The sequence below is a fragment of the Carlito syrichta genome, unplaced genomic scaffold (assembly GCF_000164805.1).
Source record: "Carlito syrichta isolate Samal-C Ts95f unplaced genomic scaffold, Tarsius_syrichta-2.0.1 Scaffold299437, whole genome shotgun sequence".
Taxonomy (NCBI): domain Eukaryota; kingdom Metazoa; phylum Chordata; class Mammalia; order Primates; family Tarsiidae; genus Carlito; species Carlito syrichta.
In genome coordinates this window covers 144,471-171,434 of record NW_007243533.1, presented here as the reverse complement: position 1 = coordinate 171,434, position 26,964 = coordinate 144,471, and the positions used below count along the sequence as shown (strand labels likewise).

At 37.0% G+C, this 26,964-nt stretch overlaps 1 protein-coding gene across 1 annotated transcript; it reads left to right on the top strand.

Moving 5' to 3' along the window:
- Positions 1-1,192: 1,192 nt before the first annotated feature.
- On the top strand, positions 1,193-17,699 carry LOC103256973 (solute carrier family 7 member 13-like). The gene is given in 4 exon segments (XM_008054721.1): positions 1,193-1,877; positions 8,574-8,705; positions 14,609-14,970; positions 17,466-17,699. Coding segments are annotated over 4 exon segments (1,413 nt in total).
- The last annotated feature ends 9,265 nt before the right edge of the window (positions 17,700-26,964 follow it).

Sequence of the window (26,964 nt, the reverse complement as noted above, 5' to 3'; positions counted from 1 at the left end):
ATACTTTAGTTTTTTGTTATTGTTGAGTTAGTATCACACTCTGATGCACAGTCTGGTATGTGGTGGCATGATTACAGTTCACTGCAGCCTCCAACTTTTGGGCTCAAGTGATCCTCCTGACTCTGCCTCCCGAGTAACTAGGACTACAGGTGAACACCACCACACCTGGTTACTTTTTAAATTTTTTCTAAAAACAAGGTCTTGCCATGTTCTCCAGGCTGGTCTTGAGCTCCTGAGCTCAGGCAATTCTCTTTCCTCAGACTCCCAAAGGGCTAGGATTACAGATGTTAGCCACTGCACCCATCCAGAAATACTTTATTTCTGAGGTTCATGTGCCCTCTAGGTTTATGAGCCTTTGGAGAAACTCAGGGCTGTGCTTTGGCATTATAAAGTCAACAGATATGGGAGCAACTGAGGCCCAAGTCTTAAACAGACTGTTGAGACCCTTCTTCCCTCTCATGGGACAAAACCTCTCCTGTACTTCTTATTCACAACTTTGTGTGTGTGACAAATGCTACCAGGATGATGGATGGCTGGTTAAAAGACAGGCTTATGTTTCAGGCCATTTCATTCCCTTGCCTTGCTAATTGGCTTCCATAAGCCTCATAAAAGATAAATGCTTTGTTTCCTGAAAGCTTAGCAATTGAAAAAAATTTTGAAGGGGAGTTGAGCCAGAAAAAGATAGTGAATGAGATACTTTAATATTCATGGGAGGAGGCCAGTATTTGCTTTCAAAAGTAGAAGTATGTGGAAAGAAAAGTATTTCTGTATTATTTAGAAGTATGAAGGGAACCACCAAAAGGATCTAATATCAAACATAGATTAAAATAGTTGAATCCAGAGAAAAGAAGTGGTAATACATTTGGAAAACAGTGAAACAGAGCAGGAAGCTCCACTTTTCACTGTAATGCGGGTCTTCTTATAAATTCTCTTTTTCCATTTGAATGCATTATCTTGATAATAATTAAAAGACAAGTCAAACTACACCCTTCTACGTAAACTTATTCTATTTTACTTGAATGTGTAACATATATTTTGTTAATTATTAAAGCCAGGCTATTCAAAATGAAAGTGGAACAAAAAGGACTGCAATCTTTTATTTCAGAGAATTCATGAATGTCCTTTTTGGCAAGGTAGGCAGGAAAATCCAGAAATTGTATCTTATATAGAATTTTCAAAGTCCTCTATTACAATGGATAAAGATAAGAAAATATAACTCAAGAGAGTCTTTGGATATTATTGGGGCACATGTTTTTTAATTGTTAATATAATTGGTGCAGGAATTTTTGTGTCCCCCAAAGGGGTGTTGGCATACCCTTGCATGAATGTGGGGCTCTCTCTGTGTATTTGGGCTGGATGTGCTGTACTGTCCTTGATGGTAATTCTCTGCTCTGCAGAGATAGATATAAACTTTCCATGCAGTGGAGCTCAGTACTATTTTCTCAAGAGATGCTTTGGATCCTCGATCGCTTTCCTGTATCTCTGGACAACCTTGTTTCTGGGACCCGGACTAGTTGCTAGCCAAGCCCTGCTCCTCGCTGAGTACAGCATCCAACCTTTTTATCACAGCTGCTCTGCCCCAAAGCTGCCAAAGAAATGTCTGGCGCTGGCCATGGTGTGGATTGTAGGAATTCTGAATTCTCGCGGTGTAAGAGAGGTGACTTGGCTTCAGGCAGCTAGCACAGTGCTGAAAATATCCATACTAAGCCTCATTTCCCTAACTGGAGTGGTATTGCTGGTGAGAGGGAGAAAGGAGAATCTAGAACGGTTTCAGAATGCATTTGATGGTGAATTTCCAGACGCCTCCCAGTTTATAGAAGCCGTCTTTCAAGGATATTTTGCGTATTCAGGCGGGGGATGCTTTACGTGTATTGCAGGTAATTAACAATACATTGAGAAAAAGAAAATTTCAAACCATGACGCATTGCATGCAACATGAAATTGTACTTCATTTGTTATATTTTGAGTCTTATCCTGAATTATTCTGTTTTTTTCTTTCTTTATGACTTTCTAAATCAGATCATGCCAGTCTTACACTTGTCACCTACTCTTAATTTCTTTCCTGTTTATTCCAAGTACTTATTTGATTGAACAACTCCTCTCTTTCAGCTTTCTTTTCTAAGACCACAGATATAGAACCTCTGTGTTTTTCTAGTTTCTTTTTGATAATGGATGGATGCTGGGGTTGTGAAAATATTTCCCACCCATGAAACTGTAAATTCAGGAATGATCCAATGCTAGACTGTGTTTCTGTTGTGGGTGGGTGTGACACATGTGGTTCTTAAGTATTTTTAGTTATTTATTTTTGAAATTATATTTTATATTTTATTATAGCTTTTTTCTTTCATTAATAAATGTAATGTTAAAGGTTCATGTAACAATACAAACTGATTTTGAATCCTATTGGCTTTTTTTACAACAACATTTCAATCAATGATAAAGCTGTAAGTTTCCTGTGCACATGATAAAAGCAGCCACCCTATAACAATCCTGGTTGCATTTAAATTAGAAATTAACCAAAATTCCAAATTAACAATCTGGGAATACCACTATAACCAGGATTACAGGAGTCTGAAAGAGGCTTCCTTTTTTCTCCCTCTTTCAGAGTAAGCTTCCCTGGGAAACTGAAACAGGAACTTCTGTAGCTGCTACCTGAGACTTTTTCCACAGTGCCAGCACTGAGCAGCTGGCTCCTAGTGGGTGCCCAAGTGCTGTAGCTACAAGTGCTGGATTTTTGCCTTGTGCTTGTATTAGACTCTTATTTATTTTTAAAGAGAGAGAATCATAGGTACTCAACATGGCTCTGAGGCTAGATTTAATATTCTCCTCGTCAGTGGTCAGAATCAAAGATTTTTCATTTTCTTTTTTTTTCTTTTTTTTTGAGTTGGAGTCTCACTCTGTCACCCAGACTAGAGTGCAGTGGCCACTCTCGGCCACAGCAGCCTCGACCTGCTGGGCTCCAGCGATCCTTCCTCCTCAGCCTTCCATGTAGCTGGAACTACAGGAGCGCGCTACCACACCCGGCTAATTTTTTGATTTGTTGTAGAGATGAGGTCTGGCCAAGTTGCCCAGGCAGGTCTCGAACCTGCAGGCTCAGGCAATTCACTCATCTCAGCCTTCCAAGATGCAGGATTACAGGCTGAGCCACCGAGCCCGACTAGATTTTTCATTTTCAAAGTCAGTCTCTTCCTTGAACTCTTATTCCTTTCCAGCTTATCTCCTCAAAGACTTTTCACTTTCTTTTATTTCATTTTTTTCTCAAGTTTAACCTTTGTTTAGCCAACTCTTTTTTCTAGACATGTAAATATGAAGCCGACTCTTGTCTCTTGAACAGAATTTACTTTACTCTTATGATGCCCCCCCACTGATGTGTCTATCACTCATGATATCATTTGAACAGCAATATTTATAAACACTGTTTTACAAACCCTGTACTAGTGCCTCAAGAGGAGTAAGATGTAGTCTTTACCCTAAAAAGGCTAATAACAGTCTAGTTAAAGGGCCAATGCCTAGATTCTGGCCTGCCACTTACCAACTATAGCAAGTATCTTCTCCTCTCCAGATTTACTTTCATTTTTTCACCTGAAAGATGAGCATCATGACTTAAAAATCACCACAGTCCTGTGCCTTATAAACAAATAAATGGCATACTGAATAAGTAGCCATAAGGGAACAATATAATTCCTATGGAAATTCAGTAGAAGAAAAGGTCATGTTTCACTGTCACTGAGTAGAAAAGGTAGTAATTTGAATTGAATCCACAAAATTCCAGTAGTAGAAAAATATGATTGAAGCTGTGGAGATTAGAAGTGTGCAGGGTGGGTAGAAGACATGTCATGCAATCTTGGGTGACTGCAAAATGGTTTCCAACTGAGGGTCTTGATGATAGACATGAGGACTAAAGAAAGTATACAGAGAAAGGAAGAACAAAATGACATCAAGTTGGAGACAGTTGACTGGACAATGCCAACTTTTAGGCAGTAGGTGGAGAAAATAGTTCCAGTGAAGAAGCCAGAGGAGGCTCAGAGAATTACAAAGAAAAATTACCAAGTGTTCCAAAGAGAGGGAATACTGAACATGGGTAAATACTTCGGAAGTCGAGGAGTGTGAGGACTGATCAGACCATCTTCACTGATAAAGTGAGAGGCTATTGGTGAACTTTGAGCATGAGAGGAAGTCAGTTTGCTTTGAGTTAAAAAATGAGGTTTTTTAGAAAAGAAAGCTGTGAGGAGATTACTCTTTTATGTGGTTGACGATTACATGGGCCCCTGCAATTTGAGGGCAGACTAATGAACAAAACTTTGTGTTTCTCTCTGTTTGTCTCTCTCTGTGTCTCATTGTTTTAAGGCTAGAAACAATGTCTCTGGCTTTCATTTAGGCCAACTTCATCGTGTTCCATTGCCAGAGATGTTTCATTGTTAGATAATAATTCACAGCTAAAAATAGATTTGCAGAATTTACTAATCTACAAATTATTATGGAATTTCTCACAAGCAGCTTACAGTGAACAAAAGTCAGAGGAATTTCAGTGTGTGCTGAAGTTAATTCACTAAATACATTTTAAGCATGGTTAAGTTCTCGGTTACGCTATTTTTTTTTTCTTTCTGTAAAGTAGTGATTGGTAGGCAGATGACTTCACATGCTATAGAAATACCCATTTTTAAGTTCAAGACCCAAGGTTGTTCACTACATGGCTAGTTATTACAGCCCTTAATTATATTATTATTATTTTAGAAATAGAGTCTTGCTCTGTCACCAAGGCTGGAGTACAGTGGTGTCATGTTTGCTCACTACAACCTTGTTCTGGACACAAGTGATTCTCCTGCCTCAGTCTCCTGAGTAGCTCGGACTACAAGCAGGTGCCACCATGCCCAACTAATTTTTTTTTTCTTTTTTTAGAGATGGGGTCTCACTATGTTGCCTAGGCTGGTCTAGAACTCCTGGACTCTGAAGTTATCCTAGTTATCCTCCCATTTTGGCCTCCCAAAATTAGGATTACAGGCGTGAACCACACCACCCAGCCCTCTTTATTATAAACTAAGTTTTAATATCCACTTTCTCTCTATAAGTTGAATATGTAATTAAATAAGCAAAAGGCCCAGAGGAAAGTATTGTTGATTTTAAAAAATTACCCTTAAAAAAAAAGGTTTAATAACCATAGCCATTAACAACAGTCATTTTGTAAGCACTTTTTATGCACTAGGATTGGAATTTGTTTTCTGTATAGTCTCCACTTTGGGTAAGGCAATTGAAACTTTGACAGCCACTACAATTTTCAGAGGTCTCACATCTACTAAATGGTACAGGCAGAGTTAAAATTAGAGCTTTCTAATTCTTTTACTCTTTAGGAGCTTAATCAGGTCATATTTGTGTACCCCATGGGTATTATATTCTGCCTTACGGCAGATGCATATAGAAAAAACTGATACACATTAAATGATAGATTTTTATTAGTCAATGAGATTTGTTTTTCAATAACAAAACCCTCATACATTAACTTAAACAATAAAAGAAAAACTTACTGGAGGAATTATGCTGTATTTCAAGGAAGATCTGAACAACCAACTCAAGGAGCAATAGGAAAGGAAGCTCTAGAAATTAAAAAATAAGATTTGTGATGCTCCTTTCTCTTTTATCACCACTACATTGCCTTTTTCTTGATATTTGGTTCAAATTCTTGAGAGAAATTTTCATGTATGCTGGCAATGATTGACTTTCAGTGGATCAGATGCCTGTACTTGGTTCTATTGCCAGTGGACAGAGCACAGGGTCAAATAGTGTACACATGGTCATATATATTCATTTCTTTGTGCCAGGAAGCAATCCTCAGAGAATGGCAAAAATGGGGAAAATTGAGTGAAAAATGGGACAATCTTTGAAAAGAAGGTTGTTGTAGAAAATCCATTATATGTGATGATAACTATATGTGATCTTTTCACTTTTTTGCTTTAAGATTGGCATAAAGTGAGGCTGTTGTGTCATATATCTGTTGGCTGCTTGTATGTTTTCTTCTGACAAGTGTCTGTTCATATCTTTTGCCCACTTTTTAATAGGGTTGTTTGTTTTTTTCCTTGCGGCACATTTGAGTTCCTTGTCAATCCTGGATGCTAGGCCTTTGTCAGATATACAGTTGGCAAATAAAACTACACTGAGATACCACCTAGCTCCAGTCAGGATGGTCATTATCAATAACTCAAAAAGCAATAGATGCTGGAAAGGATGTAGAGAAAAGGGAATGCTACTACACTATTGGTGGGAGTGTAAACTAGTACATCCTCTGTGGAAAACAGTGTGGCAATTTCTAAAAGATCTAAAAATTTACCTTCTGGGAATATACCCAGAGGAGCTCAAATCACTCTGTAAAAAAGATACCTGCATATGCATGTTTATTGCAGCACGATTTATAATAGCAAAAACATGGAACCAACCGTGCTGCCCATTGAAAGTGGTCTGGATTTTTAAAAAATGTGATACATCTACATGATGGAATATTATGCAGTCATAAAGAAAAACAAAATTATGGACTTTGCAGCAACTTGAACAGATTTAGCGTCTATAATACTCAGTGATCTATCACAGAAACAAAGATTTGAATACCACATGTACTCACTGAAAAGTGAACCCTGAACATTTATCATAGTACTATAAGAAAGGGATTGGCAGTAGTAGGACACTGTCAGAGGAGGGATGGGGGGCACATACAGCAATAAAGTTACCCAATCTCAAACCAGGCAAAGTAGGGACCAAAGGAGGCCCAAATTTTACCTTATAATCACCACTTATATACCTAACCCTGAACTGTACCCCACATCATTAAAATAAAAAATAAAAAGATTGTCTTCAAAGAGTGATGAAGAATCTATAGGGAGAGAGAATTTATGACCGATTGTTTTAATACATGCTATGAGAATGTATCATAGTACAATTTTGTTGGTCAGAGAGAGTTTCCTCTCCTGTTTTCCAGAAAAAGTAATAATTTTTCTGCGATATGAAGGAAGAGTCGGGTTATCTGGGCAACTAGGAAGGAAAGAACGTTCCACACATGAGAATGGATCCTATGGCAAGAAGGGGGATGACATTTTTGAGGAATGGAGAAAATACAGTCTGCTTATATATAAAACACAGATAGCAAAGGGATGATCAAATTGTTACATACTAGATCCCCACAATACTTTGCTTCCTTCCATATGGACACTTTCCATAGTCACTCCTTGAACTTTTATTTATGGGATTGTTTAACTAATGTGCAGTTTCTCCTCTTGAGGTTAAACTCCATGCTGTTTTTGCTCCCCGTTGTATTCTCACTACCCAAACTCAGTGCCTGGTACCTACTAGATGAGGCTGAAGATATAAGTGACTTCAGTGATTCAGGGCCCATGGGTTTTGATTTCATTTTTCATTCTTATGTCTTTCTTTAGAATTTACCATCTATGGAGAATATCTGTCCTTTTCTTCATTTGGCACCAAAGTAGGGGAGTGAGTGCCTACCAGTCAGCCAATGTGGGTGTTTTTTTCATGTCTGTGTACATGTGATGGTGGTGGCACAGTAGAGAGGAAGAAGAACCCAGGGCAATATTTGATACACGGAGCGATGTTGGTGGAATGTAAGTTAGTACAACCGCTATGGAAAACAGTATAAAGGCTTCTGAATTAACTAAAAATAGAGCTACCACAACAATCCCATAAATAAAAGTTAAAGGAGTGACTGTGGAAAGTCTACTCAAGGAAAATGAAATCAATATATCAAAAAGATACCTTCACTTATATGTTTGTCACACAACTATTTATAACAGCAAAGGTATGGAATCAACCTGTCTACCAGTAGATGATGGATAGGTAAAATGTGGTGTGTATATAGCATGGAATCCTACACAGTCATATAAAAGAATAAAATCATATGTTTTGCAGCAACATGGATTGAACTGAAGGGCATTATCTTACATGAAACGAGTCAGACACAGAAAAACAAATATTGCATGTTCTCACGCATAAGTGGGAGTAAAAATATGTGTCCACATGGATGTAGAGAGCTGAATGATAGACAATGGAGACTTGGAAGAGTGAGGAGATGGAGGAGGGCAGATGATTAAAAATTACTTACTAGCCGGGCTCGGCGGCTCAGCCTGTAATCCCGCGCCTTTGGGAGGCTGAGGTGAGTGGATTGCCTGAGCCCGTGGGTTCGAGACCCGCCTGGGCAGCGAGACCTCATCTCTACAATTAAAAAAAAAAAAAAAAATCAGTCGCGCGTGGTAGCGCTGCCTGTAATTCCGGCTACTCGGAAGGCTGAGGTGGAAGGATCGCCGGAGCCCAGCAGGCGAGGCTGCGGTGGCCGGGAGCGGCCACTGCACTCCAGTCTGGGCGACTGAGTGAGACTCCAACTCAAAAAAAAAAAAAAAAAAAAAATTACTCAGGTGATGGATATCCTAAAATTCCTGACTTGACCACAATCTATGCATGTCATAAAATTGTGCTTGTACCTCATAAATTTATACAAATTAAAGAATCACTTAAAAAAGATGAATTTAAGAAACGTTTTTTGCCTATTATGATTTTACTTTTTTTGTGTGTTCTAGGGGAGCTGAAGGAACCCAGAAAGACAATTCCCAAAATCATATTTACTGCATTACCTCTGGTGACTGTTGTTTATTTACTAGTTAACATTTCCTACCTGACTGTTCTGACACCCAGGGAAATTCTCTATTCAAGTTTGTATGCAAATGTTTACAGCAATAAATAAAGCGTTGATCTTTTTAGCATACCTTAAGTATCACTTTATCAGTAGGGACTGCTGTTTACTATTCATTATTCCATATAAAGTCAACTTGTAGTTTTCTAAAATAACAGAGGGTCAAAGAGGATGATTTGACTTAGAGAGAAGATTAATATTTAAGCATCGTTGTGCCTTTTGTAATAATAGGGAAAAGTATATATAATGTAGACGTATGCTGCAGGCCAGCTTCACATATTAGTATTCCTTCATGATCTCATCTCACCAGACCGATACTACATAATCAGTGCTTATATGTCCAAAATGTTTGATTCTCAGTGTTCCTCTAGGTGACACAAAAAAGGATCAATGTGAAATGTAGGCTATTAGCAGTAGGAAGAGTAGATGACAATATTCAGTTGATACGTGTAATTAATATTTAAATGTCAAATCATGTGGTTGTTTACCATAAATAATCCCCAAAATTGTTGTGGCAAAGGGACCTGAACACATTGGAAATTTGACTAAAAGATAACTATAGTAGAGGCCAAATTCTAGAATAAAGAATATAAGAATAAGAAATTTTTAAAGAAACTTACATTTAAAAATGAGTAAGGAATAAAAGGAAATTTGTAAAGAAATGAGAAACAGACAAAGTGAAAGACTAGTAAATTTCCTCAAACCAGCATTAAACCACCCTCTCAGATAAACCGGTCACCCAGTACCTTTAGGACTAATCTCTTTTGAGCAGATACTGTTGTTTTGGTGAATCTTTTAGGCACTGGAAGTAAATCTAGAGGAGGCTTTGATATACAATTTTGATCAACTTTGCCTCAATTCTTATGGTGTTCATGTTAATCCCTGCAGACTAGGTATTTTAGGAACCTGTAAACCAAATGTAGTCAAGATTCTGAGCATTTGTGGGAACAAATCAAATGCAAATTGGATCGGAACAAGCAGTGATTTATTAACTACCTTGCTTATGTAAGGAATAAATTTGCAAAGTTAATCATGGTTGTGGTGGGGGCTGTTGGTCAGCTAGCATAGGTGTTATACTTCGTTGAAGCTGGCATCTCTCATGACTGCCAGTGCTCTGCCCATACAGGTTGTTAAACAATTATGAGTATCTCCTCTGGTGTATCATAACAGTTCAGCAATTCTGTGGGTGTCACAATAGTTTTAGCATGTGTGGAAGACTCATGAAGTGTTTTGACCATAATCACTTGTATTTTGGTTACACTGCTTACTCTTTTAGGCATATAATCCATAAACTTTTAAAGTTCTGAACTAATATTTTTGAATCCAAATATCTGCACCCTCATTGTACTAGGAATTTAAGAAAATAATTGGAGCTACACACAAAACATGTATGTATCTGGACAGCCACCATAGTATTATATATGATACCAAAAATTAAAGATCACCAAATTATCCAATAAACTTGAAATAAATTTTAAAAAGGTATAAAATCTATGCAATGAACCATGCTGAGATTTCTGAAAGATGATATTGTTGATGAATACCTGAAATAAATGCACAATGTTTATAATGCAATAATGAGGGAAAAGGCAAGATGTATATTATGATATACAACAGTAAGTAAATAGTACAAAATGGCAATCAGCTGGGATGACATTGTAGATTATTTCTACTCCATTTGTACATGAAATTTTCCGTATTTTCTTTAATGACGTGCATAGGTTATATAATGAATGGTCAAGTTATAAGCAAAAGAAATAGGTCCTTAAATTCAGGAATTTTAAGGAGGAAGGGGTGTATTTTTTTATTTACACAGGTATATCTAAAAGATTTGAAAAGATTCCAAAAGAATATAGAACATGTATGATGTGGTATGAATTGAATGTTGCATTTTATTTGAGGAACATTGAAAAAAACTAACCAGGCTACGATAAATATTATATTCTAATATTTTTGGTTGACATAGAAAAAGAAACAACGACATTATTTTTAAAATTTTTATTTTTTGAGTCTGGGGTCTCACTCTGTCATGCAGGCTAAAGTGCAGTGGCATGATCATTGTCCACTGCGGTCTCCACTATCCTGGGCCCAGGCGATCCTCCTACCTCAATCGCCCAAACAGCTTGGACTACAGCATGGACTACATGCACCACCACACCCAGCTAATTTTTTGAATTTTTGTAGAGATAAGGTCTTATTATGTTGACCAGGCTGGACTCGAACTCCTGGACTTAAGCAATCCTCCTGCCTCTGTCTCCCAAAGTGTTGGAATTATAGGCATGAGTCACCCTGCCTGGCCCCAGTGGTATTATTAATCATGCAGTGTTTTTGTCCATGTCAGTGTCAGAGCTCTGAGTTGTTCCTTCACCTATTTTTCTCTAAGAAAGAAAAAATATTCTTTGTTGCAAATAAATTCTACCACTGAGGAGGGAAGGGTGTTCTTCTAGAACAAGGTGTGTGGAAATGTCTCAGTGAGGAACCCTGATCACAGCTTTAAAACCGAGAATGTCACTGTCCCTGAATCCCTGCTGCACACTGCTGACAGGGGTGCGCACATTTGATGATCTTGAGGGTTCCACACCATATTTTAAACTAGAGAATATTGGCATAGACAAGATAATCTCAACCAGTAAATAAAGTGTATGGAAAGGGATGCTTAGAAGGTTTCCTGTACAGAAGCAGCCTGAAAGTAGCTAGTCCCAAGGACCTGGGTGTGTGTAAGAATTCTGAAATGAAGGGAATTTTAGAATCACTTACTAAATCAATACAATTATTTTGGGAGAGTTATTTTTTAATGTCACCCTTATTTTGAAGAATGTATGTAAGTTTGGATTCACAAGTTCCACTTCTAAGAATTTACTCTGAGGAAAATTGCACAATTATCATGAATTGAAGGCATGAGTGTTTTAAAACACTTTTTATATTAGCAAAAAACTGAAAACAACCTACAAAAATTGCACAATTATCATGAATTGAAGGTATGAGTGTTTTAAAACACTTTTTATATTAGCAAAAAACTGAAAACAACCTACAAATTGCCCAGTATGAAATGAGTAGATTAACTAATTTAGAGTTATGTAATGAAATACTAAGAATTCACTAAAATAATTAGGTGATGCATATGTCCTAATATGATCAAGATATGTTGGAAAGTGAAAAAAGTAAGTCTAAGTGGGTATAACCATGTGCACACACACACACACATAGCACACAAGCACACACATGCACATATACATGCATACCCATACAACCCTCACAGATGCTTATATATTCATGGAAAATTTCTGACCAGGTGCAGTGGCTCATGCCTATAAACACAGTACTTTGGGAGGTCAAGGTGAGAAGATTGCCTGAGCCTATGAGATAAGTCTGGGCAACTTGGTGAGACCTCATCTCTGCAATAAATCAAAAAATTAGCTGGGCATGGTGGTGCGTGCCTGTAGTTCCAGCTACTTGGAAAGTTGAGGCGGAAGGATCACTTGAGCCCAGCAGTGGCTGTGAGCATGCCACTGCACTCCAGCCTGGGTGTCAAAGTGAGACTCCAATTCATAAAAAAAGAAAAAGGAAGAAAATTTCTGAAAGGGGATCCGCACAGATGTTAGGTAGTTAAGTTTGGACTGCATGAATGAGGAATTCATGAGAAAAGGGACATGTACTTTTTACTTTATTTGCTTTATTTTCCTTTTTGCCTAAAGCATATGTGAAAAAAAAAAAAATATATATATATATATATATTTTAGTCAGGGTCTCACTCTGTTGCCCAGGCTGGAGTGCAGTGGCATGATCAGAGCTCACCACAGCCTCAAACTCCTGGTCTCAGGTGATTTATCTGCCTCAGCCTCCCAAGTAACTGGGACTACAGGCGTGTGCTACCATGCCCAACTAATTTTTGAATTTTTCTGTAGAGATGGGGTCTAGCTATGTTGCCTTCGCTGGTCTTGAACTCCTGGGCCCAAGCAATCCTCCTACTTCAGCCTCCCAAGTTGCTAGACTTACAGGCATGAGTCACTATGCCTGGTGTGAAATAATCTTTAAGAAAAAAAAAACTATATGTAGAAAGAAGTAAAAAAGAAAGAAATAACTTGTGAGAAGCTAAAAATTATGTAGAAAGGTGTGTAATTTTTTGCCAGCCAGCACTGGCAGAGCTGCACCTGATTCAACCAGGTTTGTGGAATGTACACCCAGGAAACTGAAGGGGAGTTTCCTTTGTGTTATCAGAAAGAAATATTTCTGAGAGGTGTCTGAAAATGGAAATGTGTGGAGGTGTGGGTATCCAGGAGGAACAGCCAACAATACCTAATTTAAAAGGAACAATGAGAAAGACGGAAGATACTTTTAAGGAAGTCCCAATATTGTAGGGATAGCACTATGGAGAAAAGTGAAGGAACACGAAGCTATTTAAAATGGGTTAAAAGCATAAAGATCTTTAAGAATAAGCACTATTAATAATATTTTAAAATTGTCACATTAGAAAAGTCTAACTATTTGTTATAAGCCACTATGTTGGTGTCCTGGAGGCTCCACCAGAAGCCAGCCTTAACACAGGAGCACAGACTCCAAGGATACCTACTTCAAGGGACACAAGGCCCTGCTGTGCTCATTCCATTGAAGAATAGAGATGTTACTTCTCTGTGACTGAATGATCTGTCTTAGCATGGAGCTACATAACATGAGTTGAACTCAAGTGGCTTCTCATGAACAATGGATGCTTTTCTTCATTTGTGCCCTTTTTCCCTATTGACTTTTACTAAATTAGTGTTCATAGGGTCTTTTCAACTTGAAGCCAAAAAAAAGCAGAATATTCTCTAAAGGTTGGTCTGTAGCAAGGCTATCAATCTTGGTTCTATTAACATTTTATACCATATAATTCTTTGTTGTAGAGTACTGTTCTGTGCATTGTAAGATGTTTAGTGACATCCTTGGCCTCTACCCACTAGACGCTGTTAGTAATCTCTTACTTTCCCAGTTGTGACCACCAAAAAAGTCTCTAGACATTGCCAAATGATCCTGAGAGCAAACTTCTTCCAACTGAGAGCTACTAGTCTATAAACAGCACAAATATCATAAATATTTTTTATTGGTGTGTACTTTATTTTCTCTGTTACAAGATTCATTTTTCTGTTAAGTATTTCACATTGCACCATGAAGTGGATAAGGCTTATTCTTGTATCAGTAGTGTTACACTGTGCTTTTTTTTTCTTCTTAGAGTTGGGGTCTCACTTTATCACCTAGGTTAGAGTGCAGTGCTATGATCATGGATCACTGTAGCCTTGAACTTCTGGTCTCAAGCCATACTATCATCTCAGCATCCTGAATAGCAGGGACTACTGGCATATGTAACTGCAGTTGACTAATTAAAAAATAATTTTTTTTTGTAGAGACAAAATTCTCACGATTTTGCCCAATCTGGTCTCAAACTCCTGGCTTCTAGTGATCCTCCTGCCTCTGCCTCCCAAAGTGCTGGGATTCCAGGTGTGAGCCACTGCTCCTGACCTGCACTATACTTTTTTGACACTGAATGCAACTATCTATACTCTGTAAGCTAGTTTAAAAAAATAAGCATGCATTTAATCATCCCTTCAAGAAAATCAATTCATTTCATAAGTATTTATTAAAAACTCACAATGTTTGTCACTGAATGAAGTATTAGTTTGATAGAAAAGAAACGAATAGTACTTGCCCTCAAAAATTTCCTGTCTATTGGAAAAACATATAGAATGATAATCATTTAGGATACACTGTGATAAGACTACAATAGACACATGTATAAGGTGTTGCCTATGAGTAAATAAGGAAATAAATAACAAAATTATTAATTACTTTTTAAAATTTCTGCTTTCATTTTAAAATGCTGTTAAAAGGCTTATCATTAGTACCTCTCGTTTAACACATTTTCTTTTGTGTATTTTTGTTGTTTTGCAGATGCTGTAGCTGTCACATGGGCTGATCGATTTATTCCTTCGTTAACATGGGCTATGCCTTTTGCTATTTCTGCCTCATTATTTAGCAACCTCCTGGTTAATATATTAGAATCATCAAGAATCATGTATACTGCGGGCCAACAAGGACACTTGCCTTTGCTGTTTTGTACACTTAATAGTCACTCATCTCCATTTATACCTGTGCTACTACTTGTCACTTTGGGATCTCTTGCAATTGTCTTAACAAACCTAATTACCTTGATAAACTATCTTTATTTTGTGGTTTCTTTTTGGTATATATTATCAATGATAGGACTATTAAAACGGAGATATCAGGAACCCAACCTACCTACACCTTATAAGGTAAAATTGGGTTTTCTTTTTTTTTTTCTGTGTGAAATAAAACCTATTGAGTGTAATTGCATTTAAGATTATATTCAAAACATCTATAAGTAGACCTTTGTAATATTCAACAATTAATAAGCATAAGGATAATCTGGTCTTGGCTTAATTATCATTTTTATTGGATAGTCTTTATTCCATAAAACATTTCTTAGGTTCCATTTAATGGTTTATTAGAGAGAAAAAAAGTTTACTGTGTGTTTGGATGGATCATTACAAGTCTTTTGACCAGAAATTACTCTGTCTACTTAGATAATTAATTACACATACCAATGTGTTCCTCAGTCAAGGTCAGATTTAAACAAATGGCACACAGAATTGGCAAGTTAAGGTCACACATTATAACATCGACTGTCCTGAAATATCAACTTACTTTGTTGACATATTCTAACTCCAGTTTTACTTACTGTTAAAATTATTTTCAGTCCGGATGAGAAAACGTTTCACAAAAGATTACACAGCTCTTTAATTGCAGAAAAGGAAAAATGCAAAAACTTGGTAGCATAAGGATATTTTTGGAGAATGGTGGCCCCGACATTCTGATTATCACAATGATAAAACAGTCTTGGTGGACTAGGAAACAAGTTCAAAGCTTTTCCTCGAGAGCCAACTTTAATTCTCTCTGTAATACAAAAGGTGAATTCTACTGTTATTTCCATTTTACAGATGAGGAAATAGGTTTAGAAAAGTTAAGTCACTTGCTAAAGCTCATGCAGCATGGAGTAGAGCCAAGTTCCCAACCCAGACATTCTCTTTGGAGTATTTGATGTACACTAAGCAGAAAATATTAGAAAGAATGCTGGGAGAAAGAAAACAATGCTCTAATTACCAACTTTGGTTGATTTACAGTCATCCTTCCTTTTCAGTTTTCCCTTCTTCTTCCATCCAGTCATTCCTCAACTGTCATGTATTTGGGTACTAGTTATTATGAAGCAACTGTATTTTAAACACCTTGTTAGGTATTCTGGGTACAGAAAGTTTTAGGATCTGGCTTCTGCCTTTAGACAGGTTATAGTCTATGTGGATAGTCAGGTGAATCAAAAACCATGGTGTGATGATTGCTACATACTGGTCCCCAGAGGAAGCTCAGAGAGCATAGGGGGGCTGGGATCTAATCTAGAGCAGGGTTGGCAGCCATGGTCACCCTTAGTGGTGCTTCCCCAACATTTGTTTTTTGCGTGGTTTCACATTCTGTGTCTTCTTAATGCATCCTTTACTCTTTTCTGACCCACACTTTTGTCAGATCACTGACCCTGCTTCAATGCAATTATAAAGCAGTCATGAACTGATGTTCAATTTGTTATACACTAAGAAACAGTATGAGATAATCATTAAGAGCTTGGGCTCAAGTTCAAGTCCTTGACTAGAAGCTGAATTTAGCCTTGTTATTTAACCTCTAATCCCCAGTTTCTTCATATTGAAAATGGGAATGAATGATACCTACCTCTTATTAATGTTGGATGCATTATATAAACTAAGGCATGCAAACATTCCAGGGTCATAGGTTGATGACAATTAATATTTCTATTTTTTTCAGCATACATTTGCATCAAAATGGAAGGCAAGGGCAGCCTTAAGCAGATATGGCTGAAATTTGTCTAGCATGTGTCAGAGGGCCCTTTTTTCCTTTATCAATTATTTGATAACCGATACTGAGTAGTGAGATGATGTTATCTTTTTCAGAAGTATTTGACTAATTAAGAAGAGAATCTTGATGATTTAAACCTCGAGTAAATGACCCTCTCATTAAAGGGATTCATAAACTGTAACTAGCTGTGTTATGTATTTGGGGTATAGATTCATATCGCTCTCTTAAATTCATCTCAAGAGTCACCACTCACTCGTAATGTTGTGTAGAATCCTTACAATCTTAACACAATGCAGGTACCAAGTATGGGCATGTAAGGTTTTTTTTTTTTTGGCAAACAGAAAGAAAAGCAAAACATGAAGTAGGAAGAATAGTTTGGGATAAAGTTTTTGTCTTGGTTTGTTTTTTAATTTGCTGATCCCATAAAGTCAAGCTACTTAGCTGTCAATATTTACCTGAGTAACAGACGGTCTGAGCATAGTTTTTGTCATACATTTCTGACTGCCTTGAGATATTTTTCAGGGAAGATTGTTGTTACTTCCATTGGGCCTTAGAAGCTTTCTCTTAGCAAATTTCTGCCACCTAGATCAGCAGATGGTTAACTTATCTGCAAACAGTCATAGTTATATTTCTATTCACAAACAGCCAAATGCTACATGTCCATTCCCTCTAACCTGACGATGAGGGTCTTCAACATCCCCTTCTCCTTAGACACTTATCTGAGTTCTAAGCCAGGTTTATCTCATTTCACAGCTAATTTAGCCTGTTCTCTAACATTCCCTTGTGTATTTTAATTTTTATTTATATAAGTATGCAAGTATTATATATGGATTTTCATATCTAATTTTTAAAAATTTTGCTCTTTCAGGTATTTCTGCCATTTCCATTGTTAAATATGGCCATCAACCTCTGCATGGTTGTGATACCATTGGTAAAGTCTCCAAACATGCATTATCTCTATGTGCTTCTCTTTGTCTTCAGTGAACTGCTATTTTACATACCCTTAATACATTTTAAAGTTAGGTTGGTTTGGTTTGAGAAGATGACTTGTTATTTACAATTACTGTTTAATATTTGCCTCCCTGATGTGTCTGATGAATAGATGTCAAAACTACAAACTGTTAAAAAAATTAACCTTCTGAAAACACACCAAATTCCAAATAAAGATTAAACACATGATGGAACAATCATGGTGAAATTCCTATGGTAACTTTCTTTTTCAAATGAAATAATGTATATACAAGTGCACAAGACAGTACTTGGCTTCAAAATCACAAAGACTTTGTTGACATAATTAAATCTTTATTGTGTGAAAAAAACTTGTCTCTATTTGCATAGCTTGCTATAGTGATGATATCACTCCTGTTATACCATTTTTTTTCTGGACCTCACCCCTTTTTTACTGAATTTGCAGAACTCTTAATAAACATGAAGAATTAAACATTTCAAAGCATTTTCTTCGTCTTTCCTGATTCCCTTTTCCTGGTGCTGATTTGAAAATGAAAAGAATAATTCCATTTGTCCAGTTAGCTTTTCTACTCTAGAGCAAAGTGGTGTTTTGAAGCTAATAGTGATTGCAAAAGCATGAGTTTCCAGATTATTTTCTTCTGAGTGCCTTTCTTTAGATTCTGAGGTGCCTTAGAAGAACAGTATTATCATGTCTTCATTTGATGAAAATGTGACCTGTGGGCGATAATGTAGCTGTGTGTATAAGGATATGTAATGGATGGCTGAGTGGATAGCATCCCAGTAACCACACTCATCCAGTATCATTCCTTTACAGACTTCTTCTACTTAGTTTAGTGTTTTAAAGCACCTGGTTTTAGAAATGGCCTTTCAGAAATCAGAGAGGCAATGTGGAAAGATGTTCAGTGACCTTCATTAGCAAGTTCTGCTCACCATCATTCTTTATCCCTCAGAGGTGGTATCCACAAATGTGAAAGGATTTATCAAGTTTAAGAAACAATTTCCTGATGTGGCAGTTTATATTGTATGTCATCTTGGCTGAGTCATGGGGCCCTGACATGTGGTCACACATTCTCTATGTTCTTGCGAGAGTGCTTTCCAGATATTTAAATAGGTAGATTTTGACCAAAACAGATTGCCCTCCCTAATGTAGATGAACCTAGTCCAATCAGTTGAAAGTTTTGATAGAGCAGAAATGGACTTCCCCAAAGCAAGAAGGAATTCTGTCAGCAGATGGTCTTCAAACTTGGACTGCACCATCAGCTCTTCCATGAGTCTCCAGCCTGCCAGCCCATACTGCACATATTGGATTCTTCAGCCTCCAAAACTGTGTGAGCCAATTCCTTAAAATCAATTTCTCCCACTCTCCTCTCCTCCCCATATACACATCCATTTGGCTGTTTCTCTGGAGAAGCCTGACTAATACACCTGGCTTTGTCACTCAACTTAGCTACCTTATTCTTGATTACTAAGGATAACCTCTCCCAATTATTCACACTCTATCCTTTTGGCATATTGTTAAACATCATTCAAATTTAAATAATAACATACTTAAGTTAGCAGGATAGATAATCTATGTATATCACATTACTTATATCCTAAGACAGTTACTTTCTGTGGCCCTCTTGGTTCAACATTCCCTTCACATAAACCTCCACTACACTTAGACAACTGCCTAGCTTATCTCATCCTATGAGCTTCCAACTCAGTGTGTGGCAAAATAATGACTGAGCTTAGTTCCAAAGAAGTCATTCACATTTTATAGATTTAGGATCAGAACTCCATATTCTAGAGACCTAGAAGATATTTAAATTATAACTGAGAAGAACCATAAATTTAACTGATATGAGATTTAGAAGAAATCGGTTTCCAGTTTCCATCTCCTTTCTCCTCAATGTCTACAGCACCCCCACAAAGTGATTCGCCTCTCTATGCTTTTATACTCTCAGGGGTAGAGGAATCACTGCTTGCTATTTGCTAAAGATGCTGGTCCTATCTTTGGACAGCTCTAGCTTTCCAGAAGTTTTTTCTAATAATATGAAGCTACAATGTAATTTTGATCTATTGGGTAAGTCTAATCCTCCATCAATAACACCCTTTCAGATATTTGGTGATGCTGAGTCTTCTCTTCTTCAGATTAAACCCATTTCCCCATCTCCTTTTATGCCAGAGTTGCTGCTTTTGGAAACCTTGACCTCCTCCCCACCTTGCCAGGCCCTTTTTTTTTCTTTTAATGTAAAGATGTTCTAAATTTTTGTGCTGTAAACAATATAGTCTTTCCAGACATGATTTGACTATGGCAGAGCATAGCACAGTTTTCACTCTCCTTATTCTAGAAATTCTAGTTTTGTTCACTGTTTTGGCACCACTGTACACTTAAACCTTCTTAGTCTTTCCCATAAATCATGGCTGAGATATACCTATTCTAACATTGTGTGGGATACCAACTAGGCAAGTCACCTTGTTCAGTATAATTTCTAAGGGAATCTTTTGTTTTACAAGACAACAAGAAATTGACTTGTTATTACTGGACTGGGTTCCTATACCCACTGCTCAGAAAAACCAAAATTGCCACAGCCATTACAATAGGAAACAAGTTTAATACCACAAAGCAACTGAGTGGGGAAAGTGGGAGAAATTGCTTTACATCCTGTCTGAAAATTCAGAGGACAGGGGTTTTTAGAGGAGACTGGGCAGGTAGGAGCTGTTGATTGGTTGATAGTATGTGGAGGATGTCTAGATTTTCTTCCTGTGGCAGAGTCAATTTCTGGGAAAGGCATCACAGACTGACTTCCTGCTGTTCTGGGGCTGGATCCATCAGCTACAGGTTCATCAGGGTTTAAAGTCTGAAAAAGATCTCAAATACCTGTCTTAGGTTTTACGGTAGATGCTATATACGAAGGCTGACTATTAAGTTCATGAACTTGCCACCGTGCAATTACGTTGGTAGCACTGTACAAACAACTCGGTAAGGTTTCATAACCTTGATATATCAGTGTCTCATAGCTGTGTTTGTGTTGACATGTAGCAGTGTCTTGCTGAGTGGTATTCATTATTGCTTTTGTGTGATGTGAGAATGTCAGAGCTTGAATTAGAGCAATAAACAAACAATAAATTTCTGGTTAAACTTGGCAAGAGTGGAATTGAAATCAGGGACATGTTAGTTCATGTTTACGGGGATAATGCCATGAAGAAAATGGCCATGTACAAATGGATTAAATGTTTTTCTGAGGGGGAGAGAAAGTGTCACTGATGAAGAGAGATCAGGAAAGCCAGTAACAAGCAGAACTGATGAAAATATTGCAAAAATTCATTGAATTGTGCATCAAAATCATTGGCTGACTGTGAGAAGCATAACAGACCAAATAAACATCAATAGAAAAACAGGAAAATCTTAACTGAAAATCTTGGCATGAATAAGGTTTGTGCAAAATGGTCCTGAAGGAGCTCTTGCATCATGACAAGGCACCAGCTCACACAACCCTGTCTGTGAGGGGGTTTTTATCCAGTAAACAAATAACTGTATTGGAATACCCTCCTCACCTGATCTGGTCCCAATGACTTTTTTCTTTACCCTAAGATAAAGGAAATACAGAAAGACATTTTGATGACATTCAGCACATCAAGGGTAATATGATGACAGTTGTAATGACCATTCTAGAAAAAGAGTTCTAAAATTGCTTTGATGGGTGAACCAGGCACTGCCATCAGTGCATAGCTTCCCAAGGGAAGTACTTCAAAGGTGACCTTAGTGATATTCAGCAATGAGGTATGTAGCACTCTTTCTAGGATGAATTTGTGAACTTAACTGTCAGAACTCGTAAAGCAAGTCCCACCTTAAGCTGTGAGCTATTCTTGAGCTAATTAAGGAGTAAGCTGTGGGGAGATGCAGAGTCTCTGATGACTGAAGCCACATTTGTCCTTTAACCAACGATTTTGTCCTTATGCAATCTTAGGTCCATTGTTTGGGAGAGAATATTGTTGACCAGTCTTGCCACCCACCAGGGGTCAGTACATGAAGGTAATTTTACATAGGTGGTTTCAGGCTGATGGACTAAGAGAAGAGTTATAGAATTTGAAGACCTCAAAGAAAATTATAATATGAATTTCATATTGTTTTTATATTTTATATTATTTTTGGAAATAAGACTTCATAAAATAGTTGTGTAGTAAATCCTCCTCTTTGCCATTCCTTTTGTCCTACTCCTGATGATCAGTAATTTACCTTCCTGTCATGTTTACTTTAAGAAAAGACTATTTTGAAACCATCCATCAATAATTCTGTTGATGACATCAGGCAAGGACTTATTTGCTATATTATCTGAAGTGGGATTAATGACACTTCCGTATTTGGCACAAGTGTCCTGTGAAGATTCATCAGTTGGGATTGACCACACTTTGAAATTGAAAAGTCATCACCTCTGTACTGTACAGAGAGGCTCTCAGAAGTATTATCTCTTGTTTACCTCTTTGCATGAAATTAGCAAAGCAGACACTACATCAGAGGCTTCTACCTCCTCTCTATTCAGAGTAGGTTTAAATAGCTTTGTGAAAGTCAACTAGTTTCCTAGAGCTTCCCTAACAAATTATAACAAATCTGGTGGCTTAAAGTAGCAGAAGTTTATTCTCTTGCAGAAGATTAAAAATCCAAAATCACAGGATGGAAAGGTTGCTTCTTTCTGGAGATTCTGAGGGAGAATCTGCTGTGTGCCTCTCTCCTAAAGAGGCTGGCAACCCTCGGTGTTCCCTAGCTTGTTGCTGAAAACCTCTAATCTCTGCCTCTGTCTTCACATAACTTTTCCATCATGTTTCTCTGTGTTTCACATCTCCATCTCATTTCTCTTACAAGGACATCATATAGGGCCCACACGTTATAGGGCCCACCCTAAATCCAGAATCTTCTCATCTCAAAATCCTTAATTACATCTTCAAAGACACTTCAAAGACCCTTATTCCAAATATAGTCACATTTTGATGTTCCAAGTAGGTATGTTTTTAGGTGGCCCACTATTCAACCCACTAAGCTGATCTTCTAGTTATCAAATTTAATACCTAGATTGTGTGGTGGTCTCTTTTACCACCAGAGACTGGTCCCTGAAGGTCACTTTCTTTTTGCTTTTCTCCGTAGGTAGCATTTCATCTGCAGGCTGGAATTGGAAGTAAAATATAAAATCCAGAAGGATCTCAAATTTCCCAAGATGTGGGACCATGAGCCTTCATATTAACAATGTCTCCTAAAACAATGGGATTGGTTTTTCAAAAGAGACCATAATCTAGAGTGGAAATGTAGCCAGGTAATCTCCAGAACTGTATTATTCTGATCCGAATGCCCTGATGCCACAGTAAAGAGAGTCTTGAGAATTCTTGACAAGCAAGAATCTTGATGTTGCTATTTACACCACGGTTTGTTGTCTTGATTAATGACGCAATTGTGCGGGAAGAAATTGTTTCTTGGTGACCGGGCTCACGTGTTTCCATTAGGCCTAGAAGATGGGTGAGCCCTCTTTGAGACAACTTCCCTCAAAGTCGCTGTAGACTGTGTTCAACACCTTCTCCGTGAAGTAAGGAGGAAGGAAAAAATCATTTTACTGAGGTGTCAGCTCTGTGCTGTGTTAGGAACGCTGGGGTAATTCCCAGAGTATAGCACATGTGTTTTGAAATCTGTGAAACAAACTACCTGAATGCAGAGAAGTCACACAGTCATGTTGTAGGGAGTAAAGTGTCAGGATTGCATTTCTAAGAAGGAAATTTCTGTTATTTTAAGCAAAGAAAAAATTAAGCTTCCCTCTTTTGATTGTAAAATGAGCATGGGTAATGTCTCAGGTCCCTCTCAAATGAAAAGCCCTGGTGTTCTTAAGCCTATAGTGCTAAGTACAATGTTAAAAAAAAAACTGTTTAGTTCTTTTAGATCCTTTGAGAGTCCAATATTACACTCATTCATACTACTTATTATTGACTCCAGAGAACAAGTTAATATTTACTCCATGAATGTGTTGATGAGCACTTCTTTCCATTTCTGTAAAAACAGACAACAACAAACAAACAAAAGATTCTCTTAAATCTTTCATTTGTTTCCAGTTTTCCTGACATAGCCTGGATTGGACAATCATAATTTCTGAAATAGCCTCCTAACTCAGTGACTCCAGACTCTGACTTGTTGTTAGGATTATGAAGGTAGATTTTGAAGAACATAAAGAGGAGACCCTTGGAAAATTTAATTTAGTTGGTCTGAGATGAGAACCTCAACCTTAAGATTGTCTTTTAAAAAGATATTGGAAAAATATACTTTATTGTAAAAGATCCACACTACACATAAATGTTTATAATAAAGTGAATAAACAAGATCTTAGGACACCCTCTTCTATGTAGAAGTTAATTTGATAAGAGTATGGTGTATAAACATATAGTGCTGTTTCTACAAAATTAAGAATATATGTATACTTTTACCCATGTATCTTTTTAAAATAAATTGAATTATATTATTTGTAACACCTTGAAACTCCTTTCTAATCTAGCATTATGTCATAATGTACACGTTATTTAGTAACTTGTTGGTTTTTCCTTAGTTCACACTGCTTTGTGGAAGGCTTGTGACATTATCCTACACCACTATGCTTTATTCTTTGAAGTGACTGCTTAGTGTTCTAAAGTATAATTATTTTTTTACACTGTCTTATAAAAACAGTGCCAAATTAGACTTATAACACTGCACATATACATAGTGATTTTATTTGGAGAGATAGATTTTTTAAAGTGATATTACTCCCAGTATTAATTCTGTCAAATCACCCCTAATAAGACTTTATCACCCAGTTAGCTCGCTAATGTGCAAGTATCTTTATTCTCTATATCTTTAGCTACATTGGAAAAAATAAATTATCTGAATTTAGCTAAAATAATAGCATACATACATAGCATTTCTATGTCTAGTAATAAGGATGACAATTTTTATGATGATATATATATATACATTCTGCAAAGATTCCTTGTAAACCTGTGACTTTTTGTTTAATTTTGTTTGGTTTTATATCTTTTTTTCAGAGTCTATCCTTCTTTGGAATTGCTTACATTAACTTTCCAATGTTTTGTGGTTTGTTTAAAACCTAGCTCTTTAATGTATGTGAAATTTTATTTTTGTGCATATTTGAAAGAAAGTCCCTAAATTTATGTTCTGTTTTCTGAAGTGAATAGCCAATTACCAATCTGATTCATTTTATCATCTTTAATTCTAACAAATATATATGAATCTGTTTCCAAATTACATATTCTGTTCCATTGATTCATTTCCCTATTTTTGCAAGAATATGGAGTTTCTAAAAATAACAGTTTTAGTGCTTTATTAGTTTGAATCGTGGTTTCTCACCAAAATTCCTGTCCTTTCGAAAACCTCAGTACATGAACTTATTTGGAAATAATGTCTTTGTGGATATAGTTAAAATTAGATTGCACCGCGAAGGGTAGCCCTTTAATCCAATATGACTGGTGACCCTATAAGAAAAGGAGCAGACACAGAGACAGACAAAGAGGAAAGATGAAATGAGACACAAGGAGAACTCCCCCTGACGACAGAGTCACAGATTGGAGTGATGTATATACAAGCCAACGAATGACACAGATTGTCCATAACCACCAGAAGCCAGGAAGAGGCACAAGAGGATCTCTGCCTGGAGTCTTTAGAGAAAATGTGGCCCTGCCAGGACCTTAATTTTAGACTTCTCATCTCCAGAACTGTGAGAAAATAAATTTCTGTTGTTTTAAGACACTGAGTTTGTGCTACTTTGTTATGGCAGACCTAGGAAACTTATAAAGTTATTAATACTTGAAACAATGTTTTGATATTGGTTAGGGCACCCTCATTTTCACTGGTCCCTTAAAAATATGTCTTAGCATTTAGTGTCTTTTCAATAAGTCATAGCAAATTCTATTGAAATTTTGACTTTTATTACTTGTCTATATTGATCAGTTCAGGAAGGACTCACATCTTGTCAATATTAAGTCCTCTTTAATAACATTATATTGCCATTTATTAGGTTGCCTTTATGTCCTCAATCAACTCTCATAGTTTTCTTCATAAAGGTCTTGTAGGGTTCTTGTTCATTCCTACGTATTTCCTGTTTTCTTTTCTTTTTTTTGACAGCAGTTATGAATGGGATCCTAAAATCCCCCATAATTTTTTCCAACTGGCTATTGTTGACATTTAGGAAACCATTTTCATTTATGTTGATCTTGTATTTGGCTACCTAACTAAATTCTTTCATTATTCTAATAATTTGAAATGTTCCTTTTTCATATACTAGGAAGATCATTAAGTCATATTCAGAAAATAAGTTTTGTTTCTTCCACTTTATTACTATTATTTTTGAAAATTTGAGTCAGGGTCTCACTCTGTTGTCCAGGCTAGAATACAGTGACACAATCATAGCTCTCTGCAGCCTCAACGGCACAGGTTTATGCTATCTTTTCATCTCATTTTTCAAAGTGGCTAGGACTACAGGCTCACACCACCAAGCCTGGCTAATTATTTTTATTTTTTGTAGAGATGAGATCTTGTTATGGCATCCAGGTTCATCATGAACTCCTTGTCTCAAGCAATCTCTCCACTTTGGCCTTCCAAAATGCTGGGATCATAGGCATGAGCCTCCGTTCCTGGCCTTGTTTCTTCCACTTTAGTTTTTATGTGTCATTTATATTTCTTGCCTAGTGTCATTGACCAGTACCTCCAGATCAAGGTAAAAAATCATAGAGATTTTTGTGTTCTTATTCTGATCTTAACTTCAATAGAAATAACTTTAATGTTTTAAAATTAAATATGACCAGTAAAAGTTTATACAGGTACACAAGCACATAGGTATTTATTGGAGAGTTTTTATTCTAGAATTTATTTTTCTGCATTGCAATTTACAGTGACCAGAAGGCTCTTAATAAGCTGTTATTTGAACGGGAGAAATGAGGCTTTAATGACACCATTCATATTAGGAATATACTTCTTCAGTGTATCACCCTTCTATCTCAGCAACCTCCGTTATTACAGTGGATCTCATCAGTAGAAGTGATGGTTCCTGTGACTGTCACTATGGTCAACTTCTCACTCTAGGAGATAAGAAGGCTACAGATATGGGGTACCGCACTTTTCTAAAATTTTCTAATGTGATGCAACTTAAACTGAGTACCCTCTCTGCCTCATGCACAGCAATCATCCTGGCTCCACCGTTGCCAGTATTCTGAGGATTCTCTTTGCCTCTCTCCTGTTTCCACTGTCCCAAATACATGGGGGTGCCCAAAAAATGTATACACATTTTAAGAGATGTTAAGAGAAGTCTGTCATAATCGGAAGTGTCTAGATGCTCATGGTAACCACTCTGAGCACTTGTAATTACAGAAGTCAAATGTGATATATTCAT